This window comes from Mustelus asterias, chromosome 8 (assembly GCF_964213995.1).
Source record: "Mustelus asterias chromosome 8, sMusAst1.hap1.1, whole genome shotgun sequence".
Classification (NCBI taxonomy): domain Eukaryota; kingdom Metazoa; phylum Chordata; class Chondrichthyes; order Carcharhiniformes; family Triakidae; genus Mustelus; species Mustelus asterias.
The window spans coordinates 133819183-133832344 of record NC_135808.1 but is presented as its reverse complement, the minus strand read 5'-3'; the positions used below and the strand labels follow the sequence as shown (position 1 = coordinate 133832344).

Genomic DNA, 13162 nt, shown 5'->3' with positions numbered 1-13162 from the left:
TAGGAACAAGGTCTAGCCAATGAGAGTGGTTAGGGAGCATTTCTTCAGAGAACGGATAATGGAAATCTGTAATTCTCTCCCCAGAATGAAATGTGTTGAATTGAAAAATTAATTCACAGATTGATGCAGTTTTGTTTTTTGGTATTCATTGATGGGATGTGGCATCATTGGCAAAGCCAGCATTTATTGCCTATTCCTAATTACCCTTGAACCGAGTGGTTTGGTAGGCTTTTTCAGAGGGCACATTGATGCAGTTTTGTTAGACCAAGATTATTGGGAATCAAAGTGGGTAAATGAAATTCCAATACAGATCAGCCAGGAATTTATTGAGTGAAAGAACTGCACCTGTTCAATAAATGTTTCCATATTCAGTACGAAGCAGTCAGTTAGCAAAATGAGAGTGAATGATTTACCGGAACTGGTTGCTGTAGGAATTTCTCCACACGGAAGCAATGGTCTCATCTGTTGTGGAACGAAGGAGTTGTACAAGCTGTAGAAATTTAGCGGGCATGTCAGAATGCACCTTCTCCTGATTGTGCAATTCCAAGTTTTTCAAGGTTTCTAGGATCTACAAGGATAGGAAATTTACATAGAATTATTTAGAATTCTGCAACACTGAAACAGGTCGTTCAGCCCCTCTGGTACATGAGCATCCTTCAGCTCTCCTCTATCTCATCTAATTACATTCTTCTATTTCTTCCTTTCCCACATATCTATCAGGCTTCACTCTGAAAACAGCTCTGCTATTCACCTCAACTACACCATGGAGTAATGAATTCCGCATTCTCTTCAAGGCTGGCACTAAATTCCCCGTTGGAATTGCGGGGACTATCTCACAATAATGATGCCAAATTTTGGTCTCCCCACATGTGGAAACATCACCGTGTCTACCAAATCAGGGCACACTCCAGCGTCGTTCACATGTCACATGACAAAAGTCATGTGATATTAAGTTAACTTGAGGAAAGTGAGTTGTCAGGCTGCAAATAGACTGGCTAAGTGATTGGACAAGAAGGCGGCAATGGAGCACAATGTGGGGAAGTGTGAAATTATTCATTTCCTTGGGAAGAATGGAAAGTTGGAATTGTTATAATAGTAAATGTTGCTATTTAGAGGGATTGGGTGACCCTGTAGATGGATCACAGAAAGTTGATATTCCAGAATTGTAGACAATTTAGAAGGTAAATGGTATGTTAGTCCTTGTTACTAGGCAGGGGGATTGGGGGGTGGGGCGGGGGGGGGGGGGGGGGGGATATTAAAGTAAGGCAGTCTTGCTGCAATCATGTTGGGCTCTATATGATCAGATCATACCTGGAATACAATCTCTAATCTCCCAAACCCAAGAAAGGTTAGACTTAGCACAGGCAGAGTGCAATGAGATTCATGAGATTGTTTTGTGGTTTAAGAAGGTTGACCTGTGAGATGTCGGCTGAAACATTCTGGCCATTCATGCCAGCAGGATGTTCTGGTTTCCTGGTGATGTAGGGTGGATTCAATAGGAAATCATTGGCAGTGGAGGGATCAGAAGATCCCGCCCGCAGCGAATTACGTACCACCTCCCACTGTGAGAAACATTCAGAGGGGAGGCCAGAAAATCTCACCCGTAGAGTTGAAGAGGCCTATTTTCCCTGAAGTTTGGAAGAATGAGAGGTGCAATCCTTTGGCAAGTTCGATGGTAAGATGTTTCTCTTGACTAGAAAGCCTATGGCTAGCAATCATAGGCTGGGATTTTTCTGGTCCCATTAGTGATGGGCATCATCACAGGCAGGACAGGAAAATGTGGAGAGTGGCTAAAAGTCAATTCTCCAAGTTTTCCCTTAGTGCCTGAGACAATACCCACCACTGGAAAACCCCGCCCATAGTCTCAGAACAGTGGAGCAGCTATCAAGAGCTGAACTGAGAAGCAATGCCTTCCCTCAGCGGGTTGTGAAGCTTTGGAATGATCTACGCCAGAGACCTGTGGGATGCTCTGTCAGTCAGTGAAATCAAGACTTAGACCAACAGGTGCCTGAGTGCAAAAGGAATCAAGTTAAATGGGAACAATGCAGGAAATTGATGGTGAAACCCAACTCTAATTTGTTGGAATAGCCCAAGTAGAGTGAGATGAAGGAGCTCTATGAGCCACTCCTGCTTCTATTTCACATGTTCTCATGGTCTTTCTCATTTCCCCAGATGGAGTAAGACATAAATGAGTATTTTTTGGTGACATTTACCAGTTTTTCCAAATTCTGGGGTTTCATTAATTTTATTGGTTTGGAAAGTATATTTTCATCAAAGCGATATTTCAATGTTCCTCGCTCAACAAACTCAAGTTGCAGCTGACGTATGACTGCCGCCTTGATAGTAACCAGCCTGAGATGTTGCCTGTGAATCAAACAAAGAGAGGTTTATAGGCAATGCGACAAGAAGAGAAATTCAAACAATGTTCGACAGAAGAAAATCAGGATTAGAAGTTGGAAATAGTAAGAAGCTTTTCAGCAGAAGCCATTCAGAATTTTGAGAATAACTTGCATTCAGGTTCAATCTCAAAATGGAAGTGAACTCAATTCTTTCACGGGATATGGCTATCATTGACAAGGCCAGCAAGTGCTGCCCAACCTTGAATTGAGTGGTTGCAGGGCCATTCAGAGGGCAGTTAGGATTCAACCACATTGCTGTGGGTCTGGAGTCACACACAGAGACCAGACGTACATGAATCAGATGGGCATTTACAACAATCGATGATAATTGTCATGGTCACAATCACCTTTCAGTTCCAGATTTTATGAATTGAATTTAAATTCCACCAGCTGCCAGGGTGGGATTTGAATCTATGTCTTCCCCAGAGCCCAGGCCTCTGAATTACTGGCCCAGTGATGTTATCACTACTTCACAATCACCCCACATACGTAATTACAGAGATCATGAGAATTTAAAATGTTATTTGAAGGAGTGAAAATTAATGGGTCAATGGGGCCCTGTCAAAGACTAACCTTGCTTCCAATACAGCGACTCCCTCACGTTCATGGAATGGTGTAAACTGATGCACTTCTCGAACCCTGGCTTCCTGTAGGGTTGCACCAGATGCTGTGAGTTTCAGGACATGGGTGGAAGTAGCAGATGCACGGATATTCCTACTTCTCTGAAGGTAGGAAATAATATCGTATTACCATTCTATGTATTGGTAGGTTCAACAGCAATTTGTATTCATGCAGCAACTTTAATGCAATAAAATGATCCACGGTGTTTCATAGGAGCCAAATGAAGAGGCGTTAGGAAAGCCCACCAACGCCTCTACTTTCTTAGAAGAGTAAGGAAATTTGGCATGTCAGCTACAACTGTCACCAACTTCTGCAGATGCACCATAGAAAGCATTCTTTCTGTTTGTATCACAGTTTGGTATGGCTCCTGCTCTGCCCAAGATCGCAAGAAACTACAAATGGTCATGGATGAAGCCCAATCCATCACTCAAACCAGCCTCCCATCCATGGACTCTGTCTAAACTTCCTGCTGCCTCAGAAAAGCAGTCAGCATAGTCAAGGACCCCACGCAGCCCAGGTATACTCTCTTCCACCTTCTTCCGTCAGGAAAAAGATACAAAAGTCTGAGATTACATACTAAGAGACTCAAAAACAGCTTCTTCCCTGCCTTCAGCAGGCTTTTGAATGGACCTACCCTGTACTAAGCTGATCTTTCTCTACACCCTAACTATGACTGTAACACCACATTCTCTACTCTCTCCTTTCCTTCTCTATGAACGGTATGCTTTGTCTGTATAGTGCACAAGAAACAGTACTTTTCACTGTATACTAATACATGTGACAATAATAAATCAAATCAAATCAAAAAGACACAAAAAGCTTGATCAAGGAGTTAGGTTTTAAGAGAGTCTTAAAGGGGCAAGCAAGCTAGAGAGGTAGAGAGGTTTAGTGAGGGAATTCCAGAGTCTAGGTCCTGGCCAGTTGATGCACATCCAGCATTGGTGGAGTGATTAAAATCCACGATTCTTAAGATGCCTCGGGCGATTGGGGAGAGTGGGAGGTTTGTGGATAACTGGCTTTATCAAGACAAAAGGAATCTTAATGGATGAAGTTTACCTGCTGGCAGACAGGGCATAGATCTGCATACACGGAACCAGTGTACATCATAACCTTCTCCTGACAATTGTTCAAGTCTTTTGATTTGGTGATAGTAATTCGTTGAGCTTTCTTGTTTTCCTGAACGATGTAATTTGTGAGGCAAACTCCTTCAATTCCAGCCTGTTGTTAGGAAAAGAAATTCCGTTATTTCAAGGAGATCAAAGCACAAGAGCAAGGGAATTTTGCTACAATTGTATAGGGCTTTGGTGAGACAACAAGTGGAACATTGTGCGCAGTTTGGGCTCCAGATTTAAGTAAGGATGTACTTGCATTTGAGGCAGTGCAGCCAAGCTTCACTAGATTGGTCCCTGGGGACATCCCACGAAAGAGGTAGAGTAAATTGGGCTTATAGTTTCCAGAATTTAGGAAATAGAAAGGTAACGTCACTGATGCCTACAAGATTCAATAGGGGGCTTGACAGGAGGAACACTGAGTGGTTGCTTCCCCAGGCTAGGGAGAATAGGACACCAAGGTGTCTATCAGCTGGGATTGAGATGAGGAGAAACTTCTTCATTCTGAGGGTTGTGGATCTTTGGAATTTTCCACCACAGACGATTATGGACACTCCATCATTGAACATATTTAAGGCTGAGATAGGCATCTTTTTGGCCTCTCAGGGAATCAAGGTTGGGAGAATGGAGCTGAGAGAGAAGATTGTATTGAATACTGGTTTGAGGGGCTGAATAGTCTACTCCTGTTCCTGTTTCTTCTGCTCTTGCGCCATTTTTATGTAACAAGGCAGGTGACTGCCAACATACCTCCTGCAACCCATAGAAATTTTGTGACTTCTTCATGGTGATTTGGAAAATGTTGAGGATTCCTCTGTGGATGTTCAGGACTTCTTCCTGCAAGTGTGCAGGGGCGTGGATCTTTCCCACACGGCCTTTGCTGTACTCAAACTTCACCGGTTTCATCAGCTCTGGAGCCAGTTTCTGCGAAAGTCTCCGTGCTGAGATGAAGGAATCAATTGGCCAAATGCCGTTGTACTCCTGAATCTGAGGGTGTGCGATCTGAGAAAATAAATGGAAGGAGTTGTGAGTTTATTCCAGGCGCTGAAAGCTGTGCACTGCAGAGAGGTTCAAAGGTTGCTTCAATGTTAATAAAGGACAGAATTTTTCAATGCTGTGAAACCTCCCAAGGCATGTTGCAAATGACTGGGTGAAGAGAAATGAACCCCAAGCAGAAATCAAGGGATCTAATCAAAGGTGTGTTCAGAGATGAGATTTAAGAGGGCACGGATTTAAAATAATTGGCAAGAGAATCAAAAGCAATATGAGAAACGACTTTTTCATTCAGCGAGTAGCTAAGCTGGAATGCCCTGCCTGAGAATGTGGTGGTGGCAAGTTTGATCAAAGATTTCGCCAGGGAATGGAATTAAACAGTTATATCAACAGGAAGAATGTGCAGGGTTACGGGGAGGAAGTGGGAGAAATGCACTAATGAATTGTTCGATGAGCTGAGATGGGCCGAATGGCCTCCATTTGCATTCTAACAATTCTGTGATTCCGTGAATTTAGAAACATAGAAACTAGAAGCAGGAGTGGGCCATTCGGCCCTTCGAGCCTGCTCCACCACTCCCCTTGATCATGGTAGATTATCGAATTCAATATCCTGATCCTCCCTTCCTCCCATATCCCTTGGTCCCTTTAACCCCAAGAATTATATCTAATTTCTTCTTGAAATCACGCAATGTTTTGGCCTCAACTACTTTCTGTGGTAGTAAGTTCCACACATTCACCACCCTCTGGGTGAAGAAATTTCTCCTCACCTCAGTTCTAAAATGTTTACCCCTTATCCTCAAACTATGACTCCTAGATCTGGACTTCCGCACCATTGGGAACGTTCTTTCTGAATCTACCCTGTCTAACCCTGTTAGAATTTTATAAGTTTATATGAAATCCCCTCTCAATCTTCTAAACTCCAGTGAATATAATCCTAACCGATTTAGTCCCAGCTCATATGACAGACCTGCCATCCCAAGATTCACACTGGTAAATCTTCGCTGTACTCCCTCTTTCGCAAGGACATCCTTCCTCAGATAAAGACACCAAAACTGCACACAATACTCCAGGTGTGGCCTCACCAAAGCCCTATACAATTGCAGCAAAACATCCCTATCCCTATACTCAAATCCTTTCGCTACTGCCTTCTGTACCTGTGCACTTGCTTTCAGCAACTGATGCACGAGGACTCCAAGGTGCGGGTGAGTATCCACCTCTTTCAATTTACACCCATTCAAGTAATAACCTGTCTTCCTATTATTGCTATCAAAGTGGAAAACCTCACATTTATCCACATTATACTGCATCTGCTAAGCAGATGCCCACACAGTCAACCTGTCCAAATCACACTGAAGCATCTCTGCATCCTCCTCACAGCTCACCCTCCCACCCAACTTTGTATCATCTGCAAATTTGGAGATAATACATTCAGTTCCCTCTTCCAAATCATTAATATATAATGTGAACAGTTGGGGTCCAAGCACAGATCCCTTGCGGAACACCACTAATCACTGACTGCCAATCAGAAAAAGACCCATTTATGCCAACACTTTGCTTCCTATCTGCTAACCAGCTTTCCATCCATCTCAGTTTTATCAGACATGGCTAGATTTTAGAAGATTTCAAATGGAGTGGCGTGCTGGGCCAGATTTTTCATGTCATCCCCTGTGGCGTGTTTCGCGGCAGGGGAGTTGGCCTACCATTGACTGGTGGTGGGATTTCTGGTCCCAACGCTGTCAATGGAGTCGCTCATTGTTTGCAACTCTGCCGTCAGGGTACACATGGTGAGAGCCCACTGTCAGCGGGACTGGAAGATCCAGAACAGCCAGAAACTTCCAGCCTTTGGCTGAAAACACAATAATTTGGCCATGATTTCCATGCTCTCCACTGCCAATGACACGCTGGGGAATCTCCTTCATAATTTGCCAGGTCAGGTTCACATGAAAATTGCCAAGAAGTGCGATCTTGTCCTGAGCAGATGCTTTGATCTGGGCATCATCCGAAAATTCAATTTAAGTCTCAAACTTTGGATATTTCTGACTGGATCACATCAATATTTTTCCAGAAAAGGTGAGAAGGACTAAAACCATTTCTAACTTCTGGCTAATTGTTGTACACATCCAGGGGATCTGTCCCCTGACCACTACTCTTCTTCTGATCCACTTCGACCTCTGATCAACCCTGACCTCCAACCCCTGACTTTCGACCAAACTTTTCACCTTTGGCCCTGACCTCAACCTCCAACCTCCCCTGACCTCTGACAGCCCCCTGACCTCCCACCAACCACCACCTCCGAACTCCTGCAACCTCCAAATCCTTTCCACTAACCTTAGACACGTTTTCTTTTACAATTGGGCCACTTCCCAATAATTTTAAATTTTGTTAGAATCATAGAATGGAATCATAGTATCCCCACAGTACAGAAAGAGGCCATTTGACCGATCAAGTCTATACTGACCACAATCTTATCCAGGCCCTATTCCTGTAACTCCATGCATTTATCCTGCTAATCCCCCTGACATTAAGGTCAATTTAGCATGGCCAATCAATCTAACCCACACATCTTTGGACTCTGGGAGGAAACCGGAGCAGCCGGAGGAAGCCCACGCAGACACATGGAGAACGTGCAAACTCCACACAGACAGTGACCCAAGGCCGGAATTGAACCTGGGTCCCTGGTGCTGTGAAGCAGCAGTGCTAACCACTGTGCCACCGTGCCGCCCTGTTCTCAGCTAAAGTTAACTTCGATATACAAATTTGCATTTCTAATTAATTTAATCTTGATCGTAATCACAAAATATATGGGATAGGGCACTACAGGATACGTGGTAAACAATAACCATTACGTTGGCAGTTAACAATGAATGTTCTGGGATAAATCCTGTTGTGATTTTTGGCCAAGCAATGGCTTTCTGTCAGTATGTATGTAAATATTGAGGCAATGCACGCGTATAGAACTCTAGAATTGTCTCGCATTCTGCTGTTGTGAATTCCTTCGTACGGTTACCTCCAAAATCATTATCCTTCCCCAAAATAACCAATTCCATGGCACAGCATGTGGGGGTGACTGAAGTACACAAGTGAGAAGATCAGCCTTGTAACTTCACAGATAGCCAAACAGGGAGACTCTGTGTCATGGTCACAGCTATGGGCGGCACGGTGGCGCAGTGGTTAGCACTGCAACCTCACAGTAAGAAGTCTCACAACACCAGGTTAAAGTCCAACATGTTTATTTGGTAGCAAAAGCCACAAGCATTCGGAGCGCTGCTCCTTCATTAGGTGAGTGGGATTTCAGTTCACAAACAGGGCATATAAAGACACAAACTCAATTTACAAAATAATGGTTGGAATGCGAGTCTTTACAGGTAATCAAGTCTTAAAGGTACAGACAATGTGAGTGGAGAGAGGGTTAAGCACAGGTTAAAGAGATGTGTATTGTCTCCAGCCAGGACAGTTAGTGGGATTTTGCAAGCCCAGGCAAGCCGTGGGGGTTACAGATAGTGTGACATGAACCCAAGATCCCAGTTGAAGCCGTCTTCATGTGTGCGGAACTTGGCTATCAGTCTCTGGTGGCTTTTGCTACCAAATAAACATGTTGAACTTTAACTGTGAGACTTCTTACTGTGTTTACTCCAGTCCAACGCCGGCATCTCCACCTCACAGTGCCAGGGACCCGAGTTCAATTCCGGCCTCGGGTCACTGTCTGTGTGGAGTCTGCATGTTCTCCCTGTGTCTGCGTGTGTTTCCTCCCACAGTCCAAAGAAATGCAGGTTAGGTTGATTGACCATGCTAAATTGTCTTTTAGTGTTAGGGGGATTAGCAGGGTTAATATGTGGGGTTATGAGGATCAGGGCTGGGTAGGATTGTTGTTGATGCAGGCTTGATGGGCTGAATGGTCTCCTTCTGCACTGCAGGATTCTATTCTATTCCACCAACTCCATTGTCATTAACTTATTGGGAGCACAAAGGTCATAGAGTCATAGAGGTTTACAGCATGGAAACAGGCCCTTCGGCCCAACTTGTCCATGCCGCCTTTTTTTTTAAAACCCCGAAGCTAGTCCCAATTTGATCCATATCCCTCTATGCTCATCTTACCCATATAACTGTCTGAACACTTTTTAAAAGACAAAATTGTACCCGCCTCAACTACTACCTCTGGCAGCTTGTTCCAGACACTCACCGCCCTCTGTGTGAAAAAATTGCACCTCTGGACACTTTTGTATCTCTCCCTCTCGCCTTAAACCTATGCCCTATAGTTTTAGACTCCCCTACCTTTGGGAAAAGATATTGACTATCTAGCTGATCGATGCCTCGCATCGTTTTCTAGACCTCTATAAGATCACCCTTCAGCCTCCTACGCTCCAGAGAAAAAAGTCCCAGTCTATCCAGCCTCTTTTTATAACTCAAACCATCAAGTCCCGGTAGCATCCTAGTAAAACTTTTCTGCATTCTTTCTAGTTTAATAATATTCTTTCTATAATAGGGTGACCAGAACTGTACACAGTATTCGAAGTGTGGCCTTACCAATGTCTTGTACAACTTCAACAAGACGTCCCAACTCCTGTATTCAATGTTCTGACCGATGGAATCAAGCATGCCGAATGCCTTCTTCATCACTCTGTCCACCTGTGGCTCCACTTTCAAGGAGCTATGAACCTGTACCCCTAGATCTCTTTGTTCTGTAATTATCCCCAACGCCCTATCATTAACTGAGTGAGTCCTGCCCTGGTTCGATCGGCCAAAATGCATCACCTCGCATTATCAAATTGAATTCCATCTGCCATTCGTCAGCCCACTGGCCCAATTGATCAAGATCCCATTGCAATCTGAGATAACCTTCTTCACTGTCCACTATGCCACCAATCTTGGTGTCATCTGCAAACTTACTAACTATGCCTCCTATATTCTCATCCAAATCATTAATATAAATGACAAATAACAGTGGACCCAGCACTGATACCTGAGGCTGGTTACAGGTCTCCAGTTTGAAAAACAACCCTCTACAACCACCCTCAGGCTTCTGTCATCAAGAAGTTTAACAACACCAGGTTAAAGTCCAACAGGTTTATTTGGTAGCAAAAGCCACACAAGCTTTCGGAGCTCCAAGCCCCTTCTTCAGGTGAGTGGGAATTCTGTTCACAAACAGGGCATATGAAGACACAGACTCAATTTACATGAATAATGGTTGGAATGCGAATACTTACAACTAATCAAGTCTTTAAGATACAAACAACGTGAGTGGAGAGAGCATCAAGACAGGCTAAAAAGATATGTATTGTCTCCAGCAAGACAGCCAGTGAAACTCTGCAGGTCCAGGCAGGCTGTGGGGGTTACATATAGTGTGACATGAACCCAATATCCTGGTTGAGGCCGTCCTCGTGTGTGCGGAACTTGGCTATCAGTTTCTGCTCAGCGACTCTGCGCCATCGTGTGTCGTGAAGGCTGCCTTGGAGAACGCTTACCCTGTCTTGATGCTCTCTCCACTCACGTTGTTTGTATCTTAAAGACTTGATTAGCTGTAAGTATTTGCATTCCAACCATTATTCATGTAAATTGAGTCTGTGTCTTTATATGCCCTGTTTGTGAACAGAATTCCCACTCACCTGAAGAAGGGGCTTGGAGCTCCGAAAGCTTGTATGGCTTTTGCTACCAAATAAACCTGTTGGACTTTAACCTGGTGTTGTTAAACTTCTTACTGTGTTTACCCCAGTCCAACGCCGGCATCTCCACATTCTGTCATCAAGCCAATTTGGTATCCATTTGGATACCTCACCCTGGATCCGATGAGATTCAATCTTATGCAACAACCTACCATGCGGTACCTTGTCAAAGGCCTTGCTAAAGTCCATGGAGACAACATCAACTGCACTGCCCTCATCTACCTTCTTGGTTACCCCTTCAATAAACTCAATCAAATTTGTGAGACATGATTTTCCACTCACAAAGCCATGCTGACTGTCCCTCATGAGTCCTTACATCTCTAAATGCCTGTAGATCCTGTCTCTCAAAATACCTTCCAACAACGTACCCATCACAAATGTGAGGCTCAAACAAAGGCACAACATTTGCCACCCTTCAATCTTCAGGCACCTCACTTGTGACTATCGATGATTCAAGTATCTCTAGCCTCCCACAAAGTTTGTGTACTCTTTATCAGGTCCCAGGGATTTATCTACCTTGACACGCTTTAAGATTTCCAGCACCACCTCCTCTGTAATATGTACACTCCTCAAGATATCACTATTTATTTCCTCAAGTTCCCTAAGATCCATACTTTTCTCAACAGTAATTACTGATGATAAATATTCATTTAAGAACTCACCCATCTCTTGTAGATCCACACATAGATGACCTTGTTGATCCTTAAGAGGCCCTACTCTCTCTCTAGTTACTCTTTTGGCCTTTATGTATTTGTAGAAGCTCTTTGGATTCTCCTTTGCCTTATCTGCCAAAACAATCGCGTGTCCCCTTTTTGCCCTCCTGATTTCTCCCTTAACTCTACTCCTACACCCCCTATACTCTTCAAGGGATTCACTTGATCCCAGCTGCCTATGCACGTCATGTGCCTCCTTCTTCGTCTTGACCAGGGCCTCAATATCCCGAGTCATCCAGGGTTCCCTATTTCTGCCAGCCTTGCCCTTCACTCTAAGAGGAATGTGCTTACCCTGAACCTTGGTTAACACACTTTTGAAAGGCTCCCTCTTACCACCGTCCCTTTGCCTTTCCACAGACTCCCCTTATTAACTTTTGAAAGTTCCTGCCTGATACCATCAAAATTGGCCTTGCCCCAATTTAGAATTTTAACTTTTGGGCCAGACCTATCATTCTCCATAGCTATCTTAAAACTAATAGAATTATGGTCACAGGTGCCAAAGTGATCCCTCACTAACATTCCTGTCACCTGCCCTTCCTTATTTCCCAAGAGGAGGTCAAGTTTTGCCCCCTCTCTAGTCGGGCCATCCACATACTGAATGAGAAATTCCTCCTGAATACACTCAACAAATTTCTCTCCATCCAACCCTCTAATACTATGGCTGTCCCAGTCAATGTTGGGAAAGTTAAAATCCCCCACTATTACCACTCTATTTTTCTTGGAGCTATCTGTAATCTTCTTACATATTTGTTCCTCAAGTTCCCTCTGACTGTTTGGGGGCCTAAAGTACAACCCTATCAAAGTGATTTCCCCCTTTGTATTTCTCAGTTCTATCCATATAGACTCAGTGGCCGAACCCTCGGATGTATCCCCTCTCAGTACGGCCGTGATGTTTTCCCAAATCAAAAGTGCAACTCCCCCTCCTCTCTTACCTCCTGTTCTGTCTTTCCTATAACATCTGTACCCTGGAACATTGAGCTGCCAGTCCTGTCCCTCCCTTAGCCACGTTTCAGTAATTGCTATAGTATCCCAGTCCGACGTCCCCATTCATGCCCTGAGTTCATCTGCCTTGCCCATCAGGCCTCTTGCATTGAAATAAATGCAGTTTAATCTGGACTTCCCTTGGCTTTCTGCTCTGCTTTTGCCTGATCTGTCTGATACTAGGGTTACTGACACTGCCTTTACTACTTAGGGGCCCATTTTACCAAATCGGGACTAAGTGCCGGGTGCGGCCGTAAATCAGACCCGCGCCCGGCAGCTGCGCTCCAGCGCCCCCATTGGCCTTTTTTTGGCGTGGGTCTAGTGGGCGGGGCCTAGCGCATTTGCATCTGTCGGAGCGCCGAACTGCGCATGCGTAGTTCAGAAAGAATCTGACAGAACGCAGAACTAAAAGCAGAGAGCAGAGAGAGCCTCTCTACCGTTCATCCTCTGGTCAGGGTTGGGGGGAGGGAGGGTGGGGCGGGAGGAGGGGAGGGAGTGTGACTCATCATCCTCTGGGGGGGTGGGTGGGAGGGGAGGGGGTGTGACGTCTTATCCCCTGGGGGGGGTGGGAGGGGAGGGGGTGTGACGTCTCATTCCTGGAGGGGGGAAGAGGGAGTCTGACTTATCATTCCCTGGGGTGGGGGGGGCGGGGAGAGGGGCTGTGACGGATTATTCCCTGGGAAGGGGGA

General features: G+C 44.7%; 1 protein-coding gene across 3 annotated transcripts in view; it reads right to left on the bottom strand.

Moving 5' to 3' along the window:
- LOC144497570 (vitellogenin-like) overlaps positions 1-13162 on the bottom strand; it is a 109833-nt gene that overhangs the window by 84485 nt on the left and 12186 nt on the right. For all 3 annotated transcript variants that reach the window (XM_078219002.1, XM_078219003.1, XM_078219004.1), the window contains 5 exons: positions 4877-5128; positions 4077-4238; positions 2973-3121; positions 2214-2364; positions 414-568 (listed from right to left, as the gene is read on the bottom strand). In XM_078219002.1, coding sequence (XP_078075128.1) covers positions 414-568; positions 2214-2364; positions 2973-3121; positions 4077-4238; positions 4877-5128 — 869 coding nt within the window. The remainder of the gene's footprint in view (positions 1-413; positions 569-2213; positions 2365-2972; positions 3122-4076; positions 4239-4876; positions 5129-13162) is intronic.